This window comes from Aulonocara sp. 'chitande type north' Nkhata Bay, linkage group LG13 (genome assembly GCF_057382095.1).
Source record: "Aulonocara sp. 'chitande type north' Nkhata Bay isolate Kocher_YH1m ecotype deep benthic linkage group LG13, A_spYH_male_GT1.1, whole genome shotgun sequence".
Classification (NCBI taxonomy): Eukaryota; Metazoa; Chordata; class Actinopteri; order Cichliformes; family Cichlidae; genus Aulonocara; species Aulonocara sp. 'chitande type north' Nkhata Bay.
This window is the reverse complement of record NC_141356.1, coordinates 32,772,829-32,796,580: the sequence shown is the minus strand read 5'-3', so window position 1 is coordinate 32,796,580 and position 23,752 is coordinate 32,772,829. Positions and strand designations below refer to the sequence as shown.

At 48.2% G+C, this 23,752-nt stretch overlaps 3 protein-coding genes across 5 annotated transcripts; 2 read left to right on the top strand and 1 right to left on the bottom strand.

Annotated features, from left to right (window-relative positions):
• Window positions 1-3,543: 3,543 nt before the first annotated feature.
• Window positions 3,544-12,818, bottom strand: ncoa4 (nuclear receptor coactivator 4). 3 transcript variants are annotated; one of them, XM_086260051.1, is made up of 11 exons: window positions 12,659-12,818; window positions 9,111-9,234; window positions 7,023-7,163; window positions 6,854-6,942; window positions 6,443-6,551; window positions 5,888-5,968; window positions 5,688-5,816; window positions 4,916-5,602; window positions 4,555-4,836; window positions 4,372-4,470; window positions 3,544-4,293 (listed from the first exon to the last, which is right to left on the bottom strand). In XM_086260051.1, exons 1-11 carry the CDS (start codon window positions 12,694-12,696, stop codon window positions 4,288-4,290), a joined length of 1,785 nt encoding a protein of 594 aa, XP_086116177.1. In that variant the 5' UTR covers window positions 12,697-12,818; the 3' UTR covers window positions 3,544-4,287. The 3 variants fall into 3 exon arrangements, with proteins under 3 accessions (XP_086116177.1, XP_086116178.1, XP_086116179.1); XM_086260052.1 differs by having other exon boundaries at window positions 5,688-5,813; XM_086260053.1 differs by lacking the exon at window positions 12,659-12,818 and adding an exon at window positions 11,682-11,833.
• A 2,696-nt stretch (window positions 12,819-15,514) lies between these two features.
• yipf3 (Yip1 domain family, member 3) lies at window positions 15,515-19,373 on the top strand. Its single transcript, XM_086260055.1, has 9 exons — window positions 15,515-15,733; window positions 16,353-16,562; window positions 17,766-17,872; window positions 17,955-18,000; window positions 18,229-18,321; window positions 18,400-18,531; window positions 18,688-18,801; window positions 18,895-19,018; window positions 19,177-19,373. The coding sequence occupies exons 1-9, from the start codon at window positions 15,668-15,670 to the stop codon at window positions 19,296-19,298; spliced, it is 1,014 nt and encodes a 337-aa protein (XP_086116181.1). The 5' UTR covers window positions 15,515-15,667; the 3' UTR covers window positions 19,299-19,373.
• A 1,354-nt stretch (window positions 19,374-20,727) lies between these two features.
• Window positions 20,728-22,695, top strand: dnph1 (2'-deoxynucleoside 5'-phosphate N-hydrolase 1). Its single transcript, XM_086260050.1, has 4 exons — window positions 20,728-20,981; window positions 21,898-21,969; window positions 22,050-22,160; window positions 22,240-22,695. The coding sequence occupies exons 1-4, from the start codon at window positions 20,846-20,848 to the stop codon at window positions 22,353-22,355; spliced, it is 435 nt and encodes a 144-aa protein (XP_086116176.1). The 5' UTR covers window positions 20,728-20,845; the 3' UTR covers window positions 22,356-22,695.
• The last annotated feature ends 1,057 nt before the right edge of the window (window positions 22,696-23,752 follow it).

Genomic DNA, 23,752 nt, shown 5'->3' with positions numbered 1-23,752 from the left:
TCATTATCTCTAGATTGGACTATTGTAACTCCCTTTATTTAGGCCTCCCTCACTCCTCTCTCTACCGGTTGCAATTAGTACAGAACGCTGCTGCATGCCTTTTATCGGGTGCCAGAATGCATGATCATATTACTCCAGTTTTAGCTAACTTACACTGGCTTCCTGTGAAATTTCACATTGATTTTATGATTTTATGAGGTATCGTTCTAACTGAAGACGAACCAAAGACGAGGCTCATTGTTAGAGAGTTATCTCTGGGATGCTGGGATGATAGCTCCCTCAGGACTTAAACTCCGGTCAGAGAGTGGGGCACAGAGAGTGATGTCCGGATATACTTTAATGGAAGTTAACAGCAGCTCAACAGTACAGCAGTAGGCATACTTAACGAATGTGGGAGGGGTGGACAGACGTGTGGTTGTGAATAACAATTATAGCGATGCGATTGAAATATAAGGAGACTTTCGGACACTCATTAAACTTCTGTTTCAGTCATCAAGGATCTGTCAGTGAGAGGCTTCATTACTAATGCCGTACTAACCACAGGACAACTATAGAAACCTTTTTTTGGCCCAGTTTCATATTCACAGACATTTGACTGTGATGATGAGATCCAGACCAACACTCATAAAGAGTTAGAACCTTATTGTTCTTCCTCTGTAGTTTCTATGTTTGCTGTCCTGCTGTCTTCACTTTATTCCTCCGTGTGTGTTCAGCTTCTGTATTTGACGTCATCTCTGTGCTGCTGACGTAGCTACTGCTTTTTGTGCTTTCTTCTTTTGTTCAATAAAGTTGTTTTTTTTTAAGCAGCTTCATCTAAAGTCCCTCCCCGTTTCTCAGATACTTCTGCGTCACTTCCTCTCCTCCTCACAGACGTGAGCAGAATAAAAATTTAAATAAAAAAACAAAAGCTAGAGGCACTTTGACCTGATGAAGCTAGATATCAGAACACCAGGGGGCAGTGTCTGCTCAGAGTTCAACAGAAGGAGAAAAATGACCTGCTGTTAGCTGATCCAAAGCAAGAGCTGTGATGAAGACATGAAGCGGACCATGGGAGGAGGTGGGACCAGTTCCTGGGACACACTGGGACACAAACCCTGGAGCTTCAGCAGGAGCAGGAGGGAGTCTGCTTAGACTGATGGTTCTGTCTCCGTTTGCTCTTAAAGAATCAGTGCTGTTATTGATCCATACCGATCGACCAGATGCATCTCTATATGTTCCCCCTCATCAAAACCAGCAGCGTCATTTCCTGTCAGTGTGAACTTCCTGTCCTCTTTGGCCCCGGCTGATGCGGTTTTATGTTATTGATATGTGATTAAAGCTCAGGTTTACTTTAAAAGTCTGAAGCTGCAAACACTCAAAAACAATCTGAATTCATGTTGTCACACGTAACAACCGTCATGCAGTTTTACTGCTTCAAGCTTTCATCATTTTTATGGATCAGCTCGTGAATTTCTCTGAAACTTTCATCATTTTAACTTGTGTAGCATTAATAAAGGTTTGTTGTTTTGAGAGAAACGTCACACAAACAGCTGGTCAAACCTATAAAAAAACCCTGAAACTGAAACAGGAAAGAGACAGAAAATAGAGAAAATAGAGAAGTGAAGCTGAAAAAAACCCCCAAAAAGTAAAAAAAAGAAAAAGAAAAAAAGACATGAGCTCAGAAAAACACAGCCAGTGTCTGGACTGAAAGACCGAGGCACTAATCCTGGCAGCACAGGAACAAGGCCACCAGCTGCTGAGGTCAAGATGGGCCACGCCCCCTCGGGTGGTCGACAATGGCTGCTGATTGTATAACCCACTCCTGCTCATTCCGACCTCAGTGATGGGTTTTCCCGATAAGCCTGAAGGACACACAAACACAGCTGTATGGACTCAGCTGAAGGTCAAAGGTCACTGCAAAACACAGCTCAAATTTATTATCCAGTCAGTCTCCCCTCCCCCTGAGGTGTTTGTTTGTTCTGTTGCACACCTGCGCTCTGGACAGCAACGTGTTTCTGAACTCGAGCAGAACATTTAACAGCTGTTTGTACCAGAGCAAACTTTATTGAAACAAACGTGCTTGTTGCAAACATCGATAAAGGTGGGAAACTCCTCTTAATCACTTCAGTGTTGAAGGTCTGCGCTGCACCGCCCACAGCCCGCTGATAGCGATGTTAGAGGTCAATAAGTCACGCGCCGCAGGGGTCACACATCCTCGGACTCAAAAACTTTATTAATTCGAGTCCCTGCTTCTCTGTCCCTTGTAGCCCCCAGCTTCAAGTGATGTCATCAGTCCCTATCAGCGTTCTCCTGATGAAGGGTGTGACCTCACCAGCAGCAGTAAACAGGAAGTTTATCATCAGCAAACAGGAAGTTTATCATCAGCAACCAGCCTCATTTCCAACCCTTCCTTTCTGATTACTGCCTTTCTGTACGTTTGCTGTTTAGCTTCCTGTTAAATCATGTGACCCACCTGTGTGAAAGCTGCTGTTACTGTCAATAAAGTTCACTCATTTAAAAGCCTGGCTGACTGTGATGAGATAGTATTGATCTGCATTTGGATCGATTAACTCCCGGCAGCCTGCCGAGCCTCGAGCTGTTCACGTCTGAGTATAAAAAAGTTTCAGGTCGAACAGGTCAGCTGACATTTGGGGAGTCAAACTGGTTTCAGTTCCAGCTGATCAGCTGACACAGGTACATGTTCCTCTCTCAGGTGTACCTGAGTGTCTCGCTGCCTCCGTCCTAGGGCTGTTCGATATAACGATATATATCAGATGACGATATAAAAACATCCATCGTTTCATTTTACGCTGTCGTTTGTTTCGTGGTGTCGCAAAATAAACTGTTTACAGCAATATTTTTTCATGTTCTGATGTCACTGTAGTTATTATTAAGTTCTTAAAGTTCTCTCTTTTTCTTATATGTAATATAACCACACTAGGACAGACAAGCGCCTGTTTTCATGCGTTGTCGTTAGCAACAACGACGGTAACAGCATCGCGTGTCCGCTTGTTTATGTTCCACATAAACCTTTCACAATAAAGCTCAAGATCCTGTTGAGACTTTTCAAAATAAACTGAATCACGTGAAAGAGCAGATTATTTACAGATGAGAATTTTAAAAAAAAAAAGAGACGCCAGGTGCTAAAAAATAAAGCTTAGACTCAAACGTTAGCACAGGCTTTTCCCCGCAGCCGTGTAATAAATACTCACAAAGAAAATGGCGGCCGTTACAACTTATGTCTAAAAATGTATCGTTTCAGCATCGGTTAAAACACTCGACTCAGCTACATGACGCGAAGCTGGAAACACTTCACGCAAGTCGAGCTGCCCGAGATTCACAGAAAATGTTAAATTTTTGTGATTTATATCGTTGTCAGGACGACAGATGTCTTACATCGGGATATGAGATTTTGGTCATATGGCACAGCCCTACTCCGTCCTGTTTAAAGAAACATCGAACACAAAGTCAAACCGCTGCGCTGGGCTCAGTGTCACAGCCAGTTTGAACACAGATACACCTGGAAACTACGGGTACCTTACAGTGATGTCACAGACACAGTGATGATGTCAGAAAACTTTATTACTGTAGAGAATCACAGCAGGAAAAAAAGTGATGACACCACAGCTATATGTGATAACGCCCGCCCCCTCACACGAGAGCTGCAATGGAAAGCACCAATCGCTGACCAGAGTCACGTGACCAGCCTGCACAGCTTCTTCCAACAAAGCACTCTGGGAAACCGAGTCCCTCTTATGCCAACAAACCACGTTACAGGATGGAAGCCTGCAGGCCAGACAGGAAGTGAGTCTCTGTGATGTCAGCAGGTTTTAGAAAAACAAAAATGTGGTTAAAGGAAGTGACATCAGTCGTATTATAAAATAAAGTCTAATTTATGTTTAAAATACACCCCACGCACTCTTCCATATAGTCCCGCCCCCTCATCTCTTCCACAATAAGCGAAACACTCGCAGCTCTAAATGCTGATTATTGATTGGTGACTTGGAAACGTCTCACCACACCCTCTGTAGCCATATGAACTTTCACCTGATGAAACTGCTGAGGCCCCTTTCAGAGTCCTACATCCTGCTTCCTGCCACGTTAATCAAAGGGCGGGGCCAGCTACATCTGAAAGGGGCTTTAGGCTGTTGCTGACTGGCGATCAATGGTGGGTAGCGGCACTACATGATGATGTCACAGAAAGGAGAAAAAGGCGTCAGCGACGACGGTTAGACAGATGAGATCGTGTGCGCTGATCAGCGATAAAGTGACTCCAGAGAAGAAGAAGCATCATCGTCGTCATCATCATCACATCTGCAGGAGACACAGGTGAGACAGGCAGACCCAGACAGACCCACATACACACCACGTCACACGGTGCAGGTGACTCACCTGTACGGGAGATCTGTGCAGCCACTTCTCTTTGTCTCCGCCCACCTTCATGCAAGAGAACAGGTCACACATGGTGGGCAGCGCCACAGCGAGGCGTTCCTAAAGAGGAAACAAGAAGCAGTCAGGAAGCCGGAAGCGAGCAGCAACCAAACCACGTGTGTGTTCAGCTCCAGCTGTGCTCACCTGAGCTTGACTCCTCTTCCTCAGCAGCCACTTGTCCTCTTCCTCCTCCTCCTGGGGCGGCACTGCGGAATCGGGCGCTGGGCTCTTCCGTGGAAATAGCCACAGGTCCGTCTCCAGGGGGCTCTGGAAGAGAGACGAGGAGGAACCGTTCTCCTCCCGGCTCGCCTTCTCCTCCTCAGCTGCCACCCAGCCGGAGAGCGAGGAGGTGAAAGCCTGCAGAGGAGAGCTGGAGGGAGTGGAGCCGGTGCTGGGGTGGAGCCACGCCTCCAGGATGGCCTGAACCTGTCAATCAGTTGATCAATTAATCAATCACCTAATTCTTACTGAAGTGTCACAGCAGAGCTGACTGATCGGCTCTTACCTTCTGTTCCTGCTCTCGGTGGAAGGGTGTGGCCGTGGCGCTCTTGGCAGTGGGCGGGGTGTTCTTGGGGACGCCATTCTTGTCGCGGTCCTCCTGCTGCAGCAGCCAGCGGCTCAGCGCATCCTTGCCGCAGTTCTCCTCGCAGACGCAGGCCGAGTAGGCGGAGCAGAGCTCGTTGGCGCGGCAGGTCTGCAGCGTCGGCGGCGTCTTCTGCAACCACACCTCCAGAGACGCTGGCATCGACACGGGGACGGGAGAAGTGGGCGAGGTGGTGCCTGAGGTAGGCGTGGTCTTCAGGCACTTGAGCTTGCCGAGGTTTTCAATCTCCACTGCGCTGATGGTCTGACAGCACGACGAGCAGTCGCCGATTGAACGGCTCACTGGCGACAGCCAATCATCGGTTGACCAGCTTTCCTCAAACGGCTTAAAGACACGCTGCCAACGTTCGGCGTCCGACATGGTCTCCATGGCAGCAGTAGGCGGGGTAACAAGCCAGTCGTTCAGCTCCTCCTCAGCTGCGGCGGACAGCTCCATTTCGTCGATCTTCTCGATGGAGAAGGAGGAGCTACAGCTGCTGACGCTTCTCTCCCGGTTGGGGGAGGGGTCTTGAATAAGCCACGTCTCCAAGTCCCTGAGCTGACCCCAGGCTTTCATGAAGTTCATGGAAGCCATCACGGGACAGGAAGTCTGTTACAGAAACAGGAAGTAAAGCAGGTGAGAGGCACGGCCTGAGGTCAGAGCCTGTTCTCAGGTAACACACCTTAGCACTCACCTTACTCTCCTTCTGTGACAGCAGCCAATCCTGCGGGTCTGTGCTAGACTGATAGCCAATGGGAGCGAAGCTGTTGGCGGGTTGAGATTCTAGCAGCCAATCGCTCAGAGAGGAGGGCTCAGCCATCTGCTGAGAGGGAGACGCAATCAGCATCACCTTGCTTTCATCACTATCGCCATCACCACCAGGACGCAACTTACCTGCTTCTTCGCTGTGATTGGACAACTCTGCACCTGAGGTCTCAGGTGGGTGGAGCTCTGAGAGGATATACCCTCCACAAGCTGTAAACAGGAAGGAGAGAGAACACACCTGAAAGATCCACTAACACAGTGTGTGTGTGTGTGTGTTACCTGTGTGTGTGTGTGTGTGTGTGTGAGTGTTACCTGTGTGTGTGTGTGTGTGTTACCTGTGTGTGTGTGTGAGTGTTACCTGTGTGTGTGTGTGTGTGTTACCTGTGTGTGTGTGTGTGTGTGTGTGTGTGTGTGTGAGTGTTACCTGTGTGTGTGTGTTACCTGTGTGTGAGTGTTACCTGTGTGTGTGTGTGTGTGTTACCTGTGTGTGTGTGTGAGTGTTACCTGTGTGTGTGTGTGAGTGTTACCTGTGTGTGTGTGTGTGTGTTACGTGTGTGTGTGTGTGTGTTACCTGTGTGTGTGTGTGTGTGTGTGTGTGTTACCTGTGTGTGTGTGTGTGTGTGTGTGTTACCTGTGTGTGTGTGTGTGTGTGTGTGTGTGTGTGTGTGTGTGTGTGTGTGTTACCTGGGCGTTGATGCTGCCAAATGAGGTGATGGCCTGCTTCAGAGAGCGAGAGTCGGCATGGAAACTCAACTCAGGTGTTTCCTCTGGAATGAGACTCAGAGAGGACAACCTGCACACACAGGAGAAGACAACAAGATCACATGACTGCACCGCACCTGACACACATGCCTACAGGTGAGAGTCTACAGGTAAAACCAGCTCAGTATGTCAGTAATCTGATTACATCAGCTTTTAGCACAGATGTAATCACATTAGACAGTGAAATCCTGACTGCATGCCTTAAATGAGGGTGTGCAGACTGGGACAGCTACGCCAACAGGTGAGAGCACCAGCAAGGAGAACAGACCGCTCAGGTGTGAACGCGCCCACAAATCTGTGTGTGTGCATGTGTTTGTGCGTGTGCGCACGTACTTCTCCATGCAGCTGGTCAGCTGGTTGTTCAGGTCGTTGCTGCTGGAGCTCTGCAGCTGGTAGGCGATCACGTCAAACTGACCTCGGAGCTGCAGCACAGACACAGCACAGGTAAGCAGACAGGTAAACAAACAGTCAACACAGGTAAACAGGCCCCGCCCCCAGTTACCCGGTGCAGCTGGTGCAGCTGCTGTTGCAGAGTTTCCGTCTTCACTTGTTCGAGCAGCTCAATCTGACCCAGCAGCCACACCTCCCTGCAGCGCAGCGCCTCCTGCTGGCGGCTCACGCAGCTCTGCAACTCCGAGCGCACCTGAGGGGACGCACAGGTGAGACGTGTTAAGCAACACCTAAACGTGAAATGTTCAGTAACCAAACAGATTCTTCCAGAGAAAAACAAAAGAAATCTCACAGCTACTGCGTGACTGACAGGCTGGAGTTTGAAATCCGCTTCGTAACCACGTCTCTTAACAGGTGCCGTCTTTGGTCCTTATACACACATAGTACGGTAACATTACGCTCAAGCAGAGTACGTATCACTCCGCGAGGCTCCTCGCAGCCGTAATGCTCCAACAATCCATCAGGCAGTGCGGCTCCGTAGCTTAGCAAAGTCGTACTCAAACATTTTTGACAGATTGCTGAGCGCCGTGCAGCACAGAAAATCGGTTTGCGGTCAGTAAGCACAACCAGAATTCATACATAAGGCACACTGTCGATTTTTGAGAAAATTAAAGGATTTTAGGCGTCAACGCATTAGCCCGGTTAGCTCGTTAACGCCGTCCAGCCTCCACGCACAGGCCGATCCGCGGTAACAGATTTGCTCTGTTAATGCAGTTATGGCGTTAACGTCACGCTGACAGCACTAAAATAATCTCCAAATGTTTTCTTTTTACCGAGCAGCTGCCGTGTCCGTCCTGCCGTTGCCTGCAGGTGAAGCGATGGGGGAGTTGTGTTCAGTGAAGGAGACGCGAGGCCGAGTAGAGACAAAAGTGGACGAAAGAGGCAAACTTGCGGCTCCACAAGTATAGTCATATCGTAACATAGACTATATTGATATAAACGATATTGTGATATCTCGTATAAAAATATATCTATACATTTAAAAACTCGATATATTGCCCAGTCCTAACGTGAAGCCTCGCAGCGCTGCGGACAGTCATGTGATCACAGAGCGTAAACAAAGCTTTTTGTTAGTAAAGTTTTTTCACACGGACACGCGAGCTCCCCCTTCCTGTGGAGGTGGATCAGCTGACAGGTTAAAGTAAAACAGCCTGTCCTGTTGTTTATGCTCAGTTTAAATAAAGTTTATCTCACAGAAAAAAACAAAACATCACGGAGCTGAGATCAATCCAACCCCGATAATGAAGCTGTGAGTCCCTAACCAACGAGCATGGACGCACACCTGAGCCGGAGCCTGAAGTTTTACCTGGAGATAAAGTATGAAGTCCAGCACGTCGCACTTCACTGCTCTCACCTCCTCTGAGCTCCTCTCACCTCCTCTGCAGGCTTTATAACCCGCCTCGCCCTGACCCTCCTCTTCCTCTCCCTCACCTGTGGCTCAGCTGCAGACAAAGGCAGGATTTCAGGTGGTTTCAGCCTTGCCGAGTCAGCAGTGATGAAGATGATGATGGCTAACTGCGATTGGTTGGTCTCAACAGGTAAATCCTCAGGTGTTTAAAGCTCAAGTGATTCACGGTTTGATATGAAAAACAGGGGGCGTGGCACAGAGCCAGCTGAGTGGTCGCAGCAGTTTAGCAGGACAAGTGTTTCACCGTAAAATGATCTGGGTGTCAATAAAGTTTCAAGCAGCTCCGTTTGGTGGCAGGTAACTAACGCACTGATCAGGACAGCAGGTAGAAAACGTGTGAGCTGATCCAGGTTTCAGCAAGGAGCTTCCTGTGAATCAGCTGACCTGCACTTCCTCCCATCTGCAGCGCAGCAGGAAAACATTTTACAAACTCACGTGAGCTTATCAGCAGTTCAGTTATTGATCACTGATCAATTGTTCTAATCCAACACAGACTTGCTGGGCACAAACTTTATTGATCGACTGAACAGGAATCGTTTGGTTCAGTCTGCCAACGCATTTCCTGTGTCGTGGCATGTCGAACACATTTGTGCCGTTACCATCTGATCTGCTGAAAGGGCCTCTTCCTGTTCTTGCTTTAAAATAAATACCTTGGCTTGACTGCGCTGGTCATGTGACACTGGGGTTATCACGCCTTAAAGCACTTCCTGTTCAGAGAGAGGAGGCACTCACCTCTCTGGCATTCTCCCTCAGCTGCTGCTCCGCCTTCATCACGGCACCGATGGCATCCTCCAGCTGATCCTGGGCCTGTTGGCACTGCTTCAGGCCACTCGCCGCCAGCACCTCCAGCGACATCCTGGACAGAAAACAGGAAGTGGAGACAGCACGGTGATTTCACTGAAATTGACGACTGACTTTAAAGTGTGCTCAGGATTAGAGCAGGGCGATATGACCAAAAATATTTATCACGATATACATTTGAAAATTTGCGATAACGATATAACTGACGATATAATCGACACGAGACAAAATACTTTACAACTCCTCAACTTTATTAGTGCAAAACAAACATCAATGTATTTCCACTGAAACAAGCAGCTGTTTTTTATCTGCATTAAAGTTATATAAACATTTAACAGTTCGTAGCTCAGCAAAGTCGTACTGAAACATCTGACAGATTTTTGAGCGCCGTGCACATAAAATCGTCTCGAGGTCAGTAAACACAACCAGAGTTCATACATAAGGCACACGGGATTATAAGGGGCTCTGTCGACTGTCAGACAAATCAAAGGATTGATTTTAAGTGCCCCGTATTTTCCAAACAACACGGTAATAACGACGGCCCGCTAGCATGCGCTACCAAAAATAGTGCTTTGTTGTGTATCTGACGGAGGAAAGCCAAACCAGTTCCACACCAGTGAAGCTGCAGCATTTTACAAACCAGTTCAGGTTCATGGTTTCATTCAACGATCCGCTCTCGCTCTTCTCATTCTCTGTCGCCACCGTGCTTTTTCCGCCATGTGCGTTTTACCCAAATTTCATTTTCTTGTCGTTGCCCAACATTACACCGGTATTACCGTGAATGGTATGATATGGCCCAGCCCTTCTCAGGATTACACGCTTTAGGACCTCGCTTTATTTCTACACCATCATCTTCCTCGCCTGTGACCTCAGGGGGTAATAATAGCCGCCGCGGTCACACAGCGAGCTCTGCGGCTCCTCTGAGTCACTCACACAACAACAGTAAAGCTTTCCATAGAACCTCCTCCTGTTCAATCAGCTGTTTGTGGACGCTGCAGCATTGTGTTCCGTGATTGGTCAGAGGGTCGCGGCTCGCCACAAACCAATTAGATTAACCCATCACTAGCGCGCGCGCACACACACACACACACACACACACACACACACACACACACACACACGGAAGTAATGAAAGACACTAAAGCAGTGGTCTCCAACCCCCGGGCTGGTCCGTGAGTCGTTTGGTTTTTATCGTTAACTCGGTGTCCCTGGGTCTTTTCCCGTGTGTTATGATCTTTTTTCGGTAGCGGTACTGGCTTTATTTTGTTGTATGTATCCACGACACCTTAAAGGCTAGTCCGTGAAAATATTGTCAGATATAAATCGGTCCATGGCGCAAAAAAGGTACTAAAGTACTTTAAATAGCCCTATGAAGTACTTTACAGGAATACTCTGTTTGGCATTATTAGTACAAAGTACATGCATTCCTGAGCATGTGCAGAAACCCTCCACAGTGAACTGTTAATCAGCTGTTAGAGGGGGTGGGGTCTCAGGGTGCAGCAGTGTCTTAGTATCAGCTGTAAACAGACGCTTGTCTGCAGCTGATAACCCTCACTGTGTGACCTTTGACCCCAGCTCAACTCTCACCCACTTCCTGTGTGATAATCAGCTGATCAGCAGAACACAGGCTAACAGCTGGTACTGATCATTTCTCATCAGCGTTAACTTTTCCTTCACAACACGTCTGAACTTCATATGGAAACTTACTGACACAACTTATTAAAAGCTGAAGGAAACACGCCGGATCAAAACCTGTGTGTGTAATAATGTGTAACACCTGTGGGCTTAGCTGACTGACATTATGATATAGAACCTGTTACATCCAGACTTTATTTATGACCTGGCAGGTGAACTAAAGAACTATGAACGAGACCGACTAGTTCCTGATATTTACCATCAATAACGACTGATGGTTGAGGAAGCGAGCTCTATTTTTAGAGCAGTGCTGGAATTTATTTCTTTGTCTGCAGAAAAAATAAATCCCCTGAGGAAGTTTCTCTCTCTCTCTCTCTCTCACACACACACACACACACACGCTCTCATTTCTTCTACTGTAAATCAACCGCATGCCTGAACCTGCAGGTACTGACTTGATTGATCAGTTAATGCAGTCAGAACACTGACAGTCTGTCACCAGTGAAATGAAAATGACTGCATTATAGGGATTGATTTTGTGGTGTCAGCGCTCCTGCAGGCTGTAAATACAACACCAGCTCTCCGTGCACTCTACCAGCACCAACAGGGCCTCCTGCTGCTTTCAGCAGCTCCTTTAGGAATAAGAAAAACAACTAAAATGTCAACATGGGAAGCTTTTCTTCGTCACCTGTCACATAAATGAAACTGACACGCAGTTAAAGGGCGCCTCGAGGAACCAACTCATAAGAAAATACACAATTTCTCCGTCAATTACGAATGCAGCACAAGTCCGTCTCTTTCGGTTCCTGTTTTATAACCACCGCCTCATACAGAGTGGAATACAGTCGGTAAACCGCGGGGTTTTACCTGATGCTGACTCAGTGTCGGTAAAACTGCAGGGGTAAAGCTCCGTTTCAGCCGCAGGCAGTCTCGCTCAGAGCCGGCGTTTCTGGTGTTTTCCTCCACAGCTCACGGGAGGAGGAGCCACAGCCCTCCATTACTGCCTGCCGGCCGGCACGTACGCATTAAGCTACAGAGCGGGGGCTTGGAGGCTAAGCCAATGGAGGAACAGTTCTACGAGGGGCGTGGTTTAGAGAGAACCCAGTCTTACCACTGGGTAACCACTAGCCGAGGGGCTGGCGAGGGGCCCCCGCTCCGGGTCCAGAGCAGGGAGGGGCCGGCCGGGGGCACCGAGGCGGATCCGCTGAACACATTCCAAAGGCCGAGATAAAGCGACGATGGGGTCGCTGAGTGCAGCTGATATCCGTAACATATTAACCACCGGCAGCGTGACACAGCGCAGCCAAAATCCGCAGAATATTGTGTGCCGCGCAATAATCTGCACAGCTGACACAACAGCCGCACACACTCTTCCCTCTGTTGCACCTTCTTTGGTTAAATTAAGTACTTCCAGGGTGACTTTAGGACGACGTTTTGTAACAACTGGTAAGCATCAGCGTGTTTGGGTTAAGCCGAATTACAGAGTGGATCCCAGAAATACATATTATGTAAAAACGAATTTCATACAAAGTAAAACAAGCGAACGGAGCAGCATTTTAACACATTAAATTAAAAAGGATGACCTCTGACCCCTCAGTTTATTTTTAACATTTCGGAACGAGGTTACAGTGTTCCGGCTAACGCGGCTAGCGTCTGTGGCGCCTTTAACCTTCGACAGAAATTATACCGAACCGCGGCAACAACACAGTTTAATCAGAGTCACACAATCAACCAGCTTCTCTCGGGCTGAGACTCTAACTGCGTGTTTTAAAGGATCACCGAGGAGCTAACGGCTAACAGCTCCTCGGGGAGCCGCTCCGAGCTCCGCGTGTCGCTGCACTCACCTGGAACCTTTACCGTGGACTCTCCCTTTCGATATCATTAATGATCCGCTCGGTTCGGCAACACGACAGCCAGAACAACGGTCCGGAAAATGAAGCCAATGTCACCACCGCGTCAAGGAACAAGAACCACAGAGGGCGGAGAAGTGTCGCGAGAAATGGCAAACTATCGTGCAGCGTGAGGCTGCCCCCTGCTGGTGAGACTAGGACACAGCCGGTAACTGTAGCCCTCTGACATTATAGTCCAAAGGTACTGAACTAACATCGGAAAAGGTCCACTTTGAGAAAATGCTTTGAAGCGCAGGTCTTTTGTATGTCCCTCCATCTGCAGTCATGTCACGACTTTGCAATACTGAATCTCGATTAGCCACAGATCCTGACAAAGCCGTTCATACAGAGATCAGATCTTAAAGTTAGAGCAAGCTAGTTATGTGGCTAAACTCAGCTCTGAGGGGATTGACGATGGCAAAGACGTCTGGTACATTTCTCATCACGTGATAAGTCACAACAATAAAGATCGCATAGTCTTTGATTTCTCTTTCACATTTCAAGGCCAATGTCTAAATAAGTACCCGTTACCGGGGCCGATCCTTGGGCCAACACTTCTTGGTGTTCTGTTGTGTTTTAGGCAGCGTTCAGCAGACTTATCCCCGCACTTAGCTACTCAGTCACAGACTTGATTCTTTCTGCTGCCTGTACACCACTGATATAACATTTGAGCATATGTAACAGGGTCATAAATCACATATTGTTATAATTACACAAAATGTGTTCTAAACCCCCAAACTACTCCTTTTATACCTGACTTTTAGGACCTCCAAGTCTGTAGTTATGTTCATTATCAGTTAGAGCCCCTCCTCATTCTTTTCTTCTTCTTCTTTGGTGCAATCCTATAAATACAATGTACCTCTTTTGCCTCTCCCCTTTTCTATAATTCCCCTGTGGGAGAGGTGGGTGTCATTTCTTTCCCAACACTGTAAAACACACACATAACGCTGAAGATATCTATCTATTCGGAACCATGATAACAGGGTTCATGCTGATCGGAGTTGGCTTAGCCCTGGTTTATCGGAGAAATAAGAGAGCAGAACCGGCTGTTCAAACCCCCCCAAGGCTGCCCGCTGGAATCGAAATGGAACGAGGCGCAACCTCTCACAACGAACGTAATATGGTCAACACCTTGGAGACGCTTACAGCTGCTGTGAAGGCTCAAAACAACACCATTGAGCGTATGAGGGGAAACATCAGAGAGGGGCCTGCTCAAAATAAGACCCTTGAGCGACAGTTGGAAAACATCACGGAACGGATCACTGCAGTTGTGAGGTCTCAGAATCAAAAGAACAATAACACCATGGAACAGAAGTTTGATACCATCATGGGGAGGCTCGCGACTCTCCAACGGGAGATCGAGAGGCCAGTGTCGGAGTCTTAAAGAGCAGCCTGAAAAATTCTCCTGGGCTGCTCGCATGGAAATTAACAAAACCAACATAAACATTGCGGACCCCCATCACGGCGCCAGCTGCAGGCCCAAGGCTGGAGCCGAACAATCACTCCCTGATGACGACTGTGTACGGCTATTCTTCCCATCCCATGCAAGGACACCTGGATTGGCTGGAGGACTGTTTACTTAGCCTGATAGGCCGAAGGACACTGTCTCAGCTAAACTATGGACACGCACCCACACACACACTTACACTGATAAGCACTCACTCATCACCCCTCCCTTTCCAACGCCTTCGATGCTTGTGCCCTACCGGGGAAGATAGCAGTCAACTGGACCTGTATTTGGTTGGAGGAGCTGGAGTGGGCAAATTATTTACTTGGAGGTCTTTCTTTCTTTTACCTTTTGTATCAGACACAACGCAGAATCACACCGGTTACACATATTAAAACTATTATCCTGTTCTACAATTAACATTCAACATGTTTGACCTTCTATATTTGACTTTAGACCTGTTGGGTTCATTTTGAGACAGAGAAGACAAACATGCTCAAAGTCATGAAGCAGTTGCAGGTTTAAGTTAAAAAAAACGTCTGACAAGTCTCTGCTCGCTCAGGAGACCCAAACCAACACAGAGCCTCAAACCCAGTAAGTGTTTTTGATCCCACCCAGTAAAGCGGACACTAATGTGTACCGGAAACCTACGCATACAGATCAGTATTCAAGGTTTGACTCTCATCGCCTTGAGGCGACTTATGTTGTGATTTGGCGCTATATAAATAAAATTGAATTGAATTGATCATCCACTGGAGCATAAGCTGAGTGTGATCAGGACGTGAACAGGAGCGAACACCATCCCCACAGACACAGCAGCCAGGGAAGCAGAGGACATCACATAAAGAAAACCTGTAGTGATCCCGTATGTGTCAGGAGTATCAACTGAGATGAACAGAATCAACTTTTTGGGAATTGCTTACCTGGATGATTGAGCATCAAGATATGTTTCCAAATCTTTAAAAAGACACATAAATAAGCGTGCTGTTGGAGCTCACTGGACCAGGATTAAAGACAACTTGGCATTAATCAGCTCTCAGACGTGATGAAAATAACATCAGACCACTCAGAGCAGATTTAATGTCACACGAGAAAGAGTTCAATCTCTCCCTGACTGAGATTTAAAATGTGTATCTTCATCTTTTCTAATTGCTACATGTTGCTGATTTTACAGTTTTGCTTCAAACTGGAACCCTTTGTTCTCGACAAACATCATCTGCATGTCAGAGAAGAAATGGAGTGGTGAGCGTCTGTAAAACATCGATTTGTCATGAGTGGAATCTCAGGACATGAATCAGATATGATCAAATGAATGAAAAAACTCTCACGGAAATATCGCGATATCTTCGACCTCCACGTCGACTGGGGATGTGGCGTCAGCCGGTGGGCGGAGCGTCCTACGGACCAAAACATCAGATTTTAGAAGCAGGAAAAGAAAAAGATCCATCCGCGGATCCACCGACCGAACCACGGACACAGACTCCACCCCACGGAGAGCCGCTGCTGTTGTGGGGAAAATGTCTTCGGGCTCCGGGAGCAGGAACACGGAACCATGGGGAAGCTTCGACGATAATCTCATCCAGGTGAGCTACATGCTAACAGGCTAACGAGCATCCCAGCCGGCCTATAAAAGTAACAGCACCTGAGTGACGCTGCAGGTTAGCCCGAAACAGCGTACAGGTGAGCTCGCGAGGTTAAAGCACTGTGAGGAATCAAACCATGCTAACATGGTAACAGGAGACCCGAGAGCTAACAGGCTAACACCAGGCTGACCTGAGATCAGCCGACTGAACATCTGTAATCAGCTGGAAGCTCCTCTGATAAACTGATTAACAAACTGTTGGTCGGTTTAACGGATCGATCCCTACCTCAGTAAGACTCCTCTCCTGTCTCCTTTTATGTCTCCCATGTTTCCTCTCCTGTCTCCTATGTTTCCCTTTCTGTCTCCTTCCGCATCTCCTATGTTTCCTTTTCTTCCACATCTCCCATGTTTCTTCTCCTGTCTCCTTATACGTCTCCCGTGTTTCCTCTCCCGTCTCCTTCCACATCTCCCGTGTTTCCTCTCCTGTCTCCTTCCACATCTCCCATGTTTCCTCTCCTGTCTCCTTATACGTCTCCCGTGTTTCCTCTCCTGTCTCCTTATACGTCTCCCATGTTTCCTCTCCTGTCTCCTTCCCTCACTCTCGTGTTTCCTGCATTCAGGGCGGCGGCTCAGCGGTCATCGACATGGAGAACATGGACGACACGTCGGGCTCGAGCTTTGAGGACATGGGCGAGATGCACCAGAGGATGAAGGAGGAGGAGGAGGTCGCGGCAGAGGCTGCCGCCACCGAGGATGACGTGGCCGACGACGGAGAGTTCCTGGGCATGAAGGGGTTAAAGGGTCAGCTGGGCCGGCAGGTGGCCGACGAGGTGAGGCGGGGTTATCTGGTCTTAAACACTTGCAAACATTTTCTTCTTCTGTAGCTGTTAGCTGCTGTTACAGAGGCCAGCTGAAGCTCCTCTGTGCCACACAAAGACCGTGTTCAAAATTTCAGAAGGAAATTCAGGAGAAAGGTCTGCCAGCTAAAAAGATTTAATTTGTGTTGGCAGCTGAAATTACAAGTTTACACAGTGCTGTGGATCTGTGTGTGAAATCAAGCATCTGGTTCACCAAGAGGATAACCCTCAAACGGGCAGCACAACTTTCTATAGTGAGACAAAAACAAAGGTTATCATGGCTCCCACACAGTCGTGCTGTCTCCTGGCGAATCCTCCCCGTCCATCGCCCGGTATCTGTTCGCTTCTCTGTCCGAGACAGAAAAGGAAAACACCTCCCTGCCCAGCCTTGATAATCTAATGTTATTATCCATTCTTCTTCTACTGACTCTAAGTTCAGGTTCAGAATATCTTGCTCGAACCCAGAGACTTATTCTAACCATTATCTGTGTGTAAGCGTGTTGCGAACAAACCTCTGCAGTCGACGTCATTCCTACAGTTTATCAGTCCAGACAGTCACGCCGAACGAAGCTTTCAACCTTCAAAGGAGTGCCAACCCATACGAGCACATTTGCAGTGTGTATATAAATATAATTACAACAGCTTTATTTAAAAATCAACCCTAACAGCCCCTGGACGCCTCTGTTGTTACTTAGTGACGTCACTCTTACCGCTTTTTTCACTAGTACCTGCTCGGCTTCAGTCGTTTGACGTCAGCGGTGACGACAGTCCTGTGGCGTCGTTTTAACGTGACACAAACACGACACAACAGTGGAGGATGTCGAGGCGATGGTGCACCCGCTGCTCTGTGGCGTTCAGTCAGACGCCGCGGTGTTGGTTTGTGTGGCCACATTCCTTGTTGTGGGTTTCAAAAAAGGCGGTTTTGATTTTCCTAAAGGAGTCGCTCTCATGACTCATCGAGTGAAGCCACTGACCGGCCAATCGGTGGGATGCAGTCTGTTGATGTTAGATGTTTGGATCACCTCAGATCACTTGGAACCCTGGCCAAGCAGGTACTAAAGGTACTTTACCTGGTACCAGGTACTACGGCTAAAAGCCGAGCCGAGCAGGTGTTAGTGGAAAAGCGCTAACTCGTTTCTTCTTCTCTGAAATGTTTTACCTGTGTGATGCGTTCAGGTGTGGCAGGCGGGCAAGCGTCAGGCCTCCAAAGCCTTCAACCTGTACGCTAACATCGACATCCTGCGGCCATACTTTGACGTAGAGCCGGTACAGGTGCGCAACAGGTAAGACTTCCTCCTTCCTGTCAGCTGTTTCCTGCTTTCTGCTGAGACTAGTGCTAACAGCTAATGGCTGACTCCCCCGCAGGTTGATCGAGTCGCTGATACCTGTCCGCATGATCAACTTCCCCCAGGTATGCATGAGTTTCTTTGTCGTAGTGTTAATGGCAGTCAGTGAGCAGGCTTAGCGCCTCCTGCTGGACCGGAGGCTGGAGCTGATGTTCGTGAGGGAGCTTGGTGGTGGAGATGCCGATAAAGGGTTCAAACGTGTCTCACTGCAGTTCGATGGTCAGATTCACACCTGTACAGGTGATGTTCAGATCCAGGTTTAGGTTCCTCTGACGTGTGTGCTTCCTGTGCAGAAGATCGCAGGCGAGCTGTACGGGCCGCTGATGCTGGTGTTCACTCTGGTGGCGATCCTGCTGCACGGCATGAAGACCTCAGGAACTGTCATCGTAAGAACACACACATGCACACACACCCTGTTCATGTTTCTTTGTCTGTTAAAGTGTTCTCTGTGTGTGTATTTGCAGAGAGAGGGCACACTGATGGGCACTGCTATCGGGACGTGTTTCGGTTACTGGCTCGGCGTCTCAGCCTTTATCTACTTCCTGGCATACCTGGTCAACGCTCAGATCACCATGCTGCAGATGCTGTCCCTGCTGGTAAGTCCTGGAACTACACACACACACACACGCAGAACAGGGTGGTGTGTTTTTGCTGTTCTCAGATGTGATTCAGGTTTCTGAGCCGCACCTGAATGCAGCCCTCCTCCTCCTACAAGATGTCATGTGACCTCACCTCCTGTCTGCCGTTGCCAGGGTTACGGCCTGTTTGGTCCCTGCATCGTCCTCCTCGTCACCTACAACATCCACTTCCACTTCCTGTTCTACGGGCTGTGGCTGCTGCTCGGCGGCCTGTCCACACTGCGCATGGTGAGCTTGTCGCTTCCCATCAGCTCCTGTGCCAGGACACGCTCCCTGTGTGAGCTCACCTGTTTGTGTGTGTGTGTGTGTGTGTGTGCGCAGGTGGCGGCGCTGCTCTCTCGGACTGTGGGTCAGACGCCGCGGCTCCTCCTCTGTGGGACGCTGGGGCTGCTGCACATGCTCTTTTTGCTCTACCTGCACTTCAACTACCACACCATCGTAGAAGGTCAGAACCAGAAGCACAGAGACAGGTTTTTGTGGTTCTCCTGCTGCCGGTCCAGGGCGGTTCGGTCGGCACGGCGTGCTCTGTCTCGCTGGTTTTTATGCTTACTTCTGCACAGGTGTGTCTGCTGACTCGTGTTTTCTCCTCCGTGTTTGTTTCAGGGCTGCTCGACTCCCTGGAAGGACACAACATGGCGCCCATGCAGCGGGTGGCCAGAGACGTGCCCGAGGTGATGCTCAACGCCACGGCGAGGAACCCGGGGATGCTGCTGAGCGCCTACTGAGGGGAGGGGGTTTTTGTTATGTCTGTGAAACTTAAACGCTTCAATTTAAAGATCTGCGCGCGTGTGTGTGTGTGTGTGGGGTGTGGGGGGGGGGGGGGGGGGGTTGTTTCTTCTCCGACCTTCACTTTTTGATTTATTGATTGTGTACATATGGGATAATAAAGGTTTCATCAAGTTCAGACTTCCTGTACTTCAGTTTTTCCAAAATGAAAGCCTGTATTTCAGAGTAATGTTCTGATGCATTCACAGCTGTGTGTTGTCACAGGTGAACAGGAAGTCAGCAGAAAACTCACCTGAGTCTACTTCAGATAAAAAAAAAACAAAAAGAGGTCACATGATGTGTATTAAAGTGAAGATATTCATGATGTTTACTCGATTTAATAACTAAAACTCAGAACAGACACATATTTACAGCAACGGCACAAAAATATGAAACATCATGAACAGTAACAGATTCTTTTCTCACTCCAAAAAGAAGTTGTATCATAAACAAAAGTGCATTTTGTTGTTTTCACAGTTTTCTGCTTCCCACATTTATATTTATGGAAGAGAAATGTTCAGTGTGAGTCACTGCCGTCAACAACCCCGAACACGAGTGCTACTGATCCAGTCTGATCCAACACAAGCACCTTTCCAAGATAAACCACAAATCTGGTTATCAACCCGAACCTGAAGATGTGGATTCAAATGTGTTGAGGCGCTTCTTTCGGGTCGTATCAATGAATTATCGTCTTTAATAAATACATGAAGATCTCCAGTGCTGTTTCACAATAGTGACACAGTCAATAACTCCAAATACAACAGCAGGGGTTCAGAGGTCACCTCTCTGTGGAGTAAAGCTCTGCAGGGAAGCAGATGTTCCCCACAGCTGTGCCAGAAAACTCCCGACAGGTGATCTACTGGCAGGCTGACAGCACCTGTAAACAACGCCAGGAGCCACATCCATCAAATAATATCTGTGTTTATGAATTACTGTGCAGGACAGCAACAGCTGTTTCTGACAGTGCGACAGAATCGGAGGAACTTTGTTTGCAAACTGCAAAAATCTGAAGCCTCCAAACTGGAAAAACATCCAGGCGGGAATACAGGGAGGGAGAATCGGAAACCAGCTGTAAAGTACCTGTTAGTGGAAACACTTTTAGTGTGTCAGAGACCTTTGACAGTTGATGTTGTGCTTTGAAATGCCTTATTTTGAAACGACAGGAAGTTTGTCAGGACTAAACCACAGAAGAATAAGTTTGATTTTTAAATTTTATTTCACCCTAAACTCTGTCTGAGCCAATCAGAGTCTAAGCAGCCAATCACAGCAGTGGAAATAAACACCTGTGTGTGGTTATAGATACAGGTGGGGGTGACCCTCAGGTGTCAGACCCCGTGAAGGCACGCGATCCCGATGAGGAGGAGGAGGGCTGTTGGCCTTTCACCTCCGTGACGTTCAGCTACCTGTCAGTCTGAGCTCAGGGCGCAAGCTCCGAGCGCGGTCGCCTGTTTCCGGTGACGTATAGCGACAGCGCGGGAACCGTCAGTAGAGTCTGAGTAGAAACGGGATGAAGGTTTATTTCTGCGGCAGCATCCGCGGCGGGAGGGACGACGTGCACGTGTACCGGAGGATCGTGCACGCGCTACAGAGCTACGGGACCGTATTGACCGAGCACGTGAGCAGCGCCGAGCTCAGCGACAGAGGTCAGAGGTCACACACAGAAAACTCATATGCTCATATGAACAAAGGTAGGACGATTTGCCACTTAAGTTCGTGTTGTGCGCATGCGTAGAAACAACGGGTAGGATGGTTTGTCGGGTAGGATGGATTCCCAGAACACCGGCAGTCAGAACGGTGCGCGTTCACATGGTGGAAGAGGCTGGGAATCGATTTCTCTGATTCTATTCGATTCCAACTGAGACAGTCAGAAATATCATAATTCTGATCAGTTATCAGCACATCTCCATGTTTTATGTCTGTGTATGAAAACAAAGCTGTGAGACTTCATCAGAGGTGTGAGCATTACAGCAGAGGCCTTCGTGTCAAAGTAACTGAGGATAAAAACATAGAACATTTTCCTGCTTTGGCTTTTTATAGCAGATAACCTCAAAAATATTAAACTGAAGCAAACCATGAATCAGCATGTGAACATTACCTGATGCTGCTGAAGTGAAGCACAGCAAAGTTACAGACACAGCTGAGCAAACATTTGTTCAGTATTGAAGAGCAGAAATGAGGCTGTGATGTCAGAGGCCGACACTGAACACAGCAGCAGACTGGTGCCTGACAATAACAGCGCTTTGATGGTAAACTGGTCTCTGAGGACACAGAGGGAGAGAGAGCTGTGCAGGAAGTAACAGCCAAAGTCAGAGTGACGAGCTTTATCAAACGTGAAGCATCAGAGAGGGCGAGGTCACACCAGCACCTGCTGACCTCCAAGGTAAAAAAAAAATTAAAAAAATTTCAGAAATAAAAGCATTTGCGTCACAAAAATGGGCGGAGTCACATTAACTGTATCCGATTTCAGGTTTGGTTTTCTGGTTCTGACCTTCAAAATAAGAGTGTGTGTGTGTTTGTGTGTGCGTTATGTCACTGAACTGCTGCACTATGATTGGACAGGAGAGAACAATGCAGCGTCCGGGGACCAGGCCATTCACAACCGAGACTTGGATTGGCTGCATCAATCTGATGGTGAGAACCAATCGTTTTGTTGATCGTTGATCATGGAATTTGAGCCAGTGACCCATGTGACTTCTGACCTCTGATTTCAGTGGTTGTTGCCGAGGTGACGCAGCCGTCTCTGGGTGTTGGCTACGAGCTCGGTCGAGCCGTCGATATGAAGAAAAAAATCTTCTGCCTGTTTAGACCATCGTCAGGACGAAGTGAGTGCACTTCCTGTTTCCTCATTGACACGCTTCAACCTGGTTGGCTGCTTCGTGCTGACTTCCTGTTTCTGTGCAGTCCTGTCGGCCATGATCCGAGGAGCCACTGACGTCGAGAACTTTGTGGTGCGAGATTACAGCGAGGACGAGGTGGAGAAGGTTCTGGAACAGTTCTTCAGTAGCCTGAAAAACTGAAAGCAGCTGTTCCAGATGTGCATCGCCTTCCTAACTAAAGTGAAGCCCTGTGATTGGTCCATGTCTGTTAAAATCAAAGCAATTTCTTTTCCAATTGAGATCGTGAATGTTCTTGTGCTTTTAATGTGAAGGGACATGCTTCACGTGTCTCCGAGGATATTTCTTGCTGAAATGGTCATTATGGTTCTGATGGTTTCAGGTGATTCTCTTCTATTTTTTTCCTGAAACTGTTTTAAATTCAAAGACTCTGATTTGGTTCATACTTAATGTAAAAGTTCAAAGGTCCCCCTGCATTAAAATACTCCGGACAGTCCGTTCTCCGGCTGATTCCTTGTTCACTGGAAGCTTGTTACAGGTGATTCAAACTGCATTACCCACAATCCTTTGCTGAGTTATCGCACAGAGGGAGGCGCAGCAAGACTCAGTTCCTGCGGCTACCAGCAGGTGGCAGCAGAGCCTGATACAAATCTGTGTGTGGGGCTACCGTCCAGCCTCAGAGGAAACGGTCGCTGACGAGGCGTTCGGGAACAGCTTGATAAACCTGGTTATTTTTGCAAGCAGGTAACAGGAGCGTCCACAGACGCTACAGACCAGGTGTAACATACCTGGACGTTGGAATCTTTATTCCACTCGATCGACATAAGCTCTGACATCTGGAATTCCACCTTAAATACATGAGGAAAGGCTGCTCCTCCTCCCAACATTCAGCTACAAACTCCACACGCGTCACAGTGGGGGAAAATCTGCTGCTCAATGCATTTATTGATCAATCACTGAAAAGCAGTCCATCTCTGCATCCACATTCAGAACTGCGGCGCCATTAGGAGGTTGCCAGGTCCATCCCGGCTCCACCTCCTCGACCATCGCAGTGGTAATGGATTGGATTTCAAGGCACCCAAAGCGCTTTACAATACCACTATTCATTCACTCTCACATTCACACACTGGTGGAGGCAGCTACAGTTGTAGCCACAGCTGCCCTGGGGCAGACTGACAGAAGCCAGGCTGCCATATCGCGCCATCGGCCCCTCTGGCCAACACCAGTAGGCGGTAGGTGAAGTGTCTTGCCCAAGGACACAACGACCAGGACAGAGAGTCCAGGGACCGAACCGGCGACCTTCCGGTTACAGATGCGATTCCCAACTCCCTGAGCCACGGTCGCCCCTAGTAGATAAAAACCTGCTTGGGCATGGGTAACAGAGAAGCATCGCCCATTTACTTGCGCAGTACCTCAGGGAACTACGCGAAGGTCTCACAGGTCATGTGACCCCACGATGAGAACACAAAAGGTCGAACACAGAGCGCCAGCTTCAGTCAGTCACACTGTTCATGAGCTGCTGTATTAATAAAGTTTGAACCAGGAAGTGAAGCTCAGACACGAGACGATCTGATTGGTTT

Coding starts and splice junctions, on each gene's coding strand:
- yipf3 (XM_086260055.1), top strand. CDS start 15,668: ATGTCTTCGGGCTCCGGGAGCAGGAACACGGAACCATGGGGAAGCTTC. Junction 17,873..17,954: donor CCGGTACAGGTGCGCAACAG/GTAAGACTTCCT, acceptor ACTCCCCCGCAG/GTTGATCGAGTCGCTGATAC. Junction 18,802..18,894: donor GCCTGTCCACACTGCGCATG/GTGAGCTTGTCG, acceptor GTGTGTGCGCAG/GTGGCGGCGCTGCTCTCTCG.
- ncoa4 (XM_086260051.1), bottom strand. CDS start 12,696: ATGATATCGAAAGGGAGAGTCCACGGTAAAGGTTCCAG. Junction 9,235..12,658: donor GTCCACGGTAAAGGTTCCAG/GTGAGTGCAGCG, acceptor TTTTCTGTCCAG/GATGTCGCTGGAGGTGCTGG. Junction 6,552..6,853: donor CTGACCAGCTGCATGGAGAA/GTACGTGCGCAC, acceptor CTGTGTGTGCAG/GTTGTCCTCTCTGAGTCTCA.
- dnph1 (XM_086260050.1), top strand. CDS start 20,846: ATGAAGGTTTATTTCTGCGGCAGCATCCGCGGCGGGAGGGACGACGTG. Junction 21,970..22,049: donor TTGGCTGCATCAATCTGATG/GTGAGAACCAAT, acceptor CTCTGATTTCAG/TGGTTGTTGCCGAGGTGACG. Junction 22,161..22,239: donor TAGACCATCGTCAGGACGAA/GTGAGTGCACTT, acceptor GTTTCTGTGCAG/TCCTGTCGGCCATGATCCGA.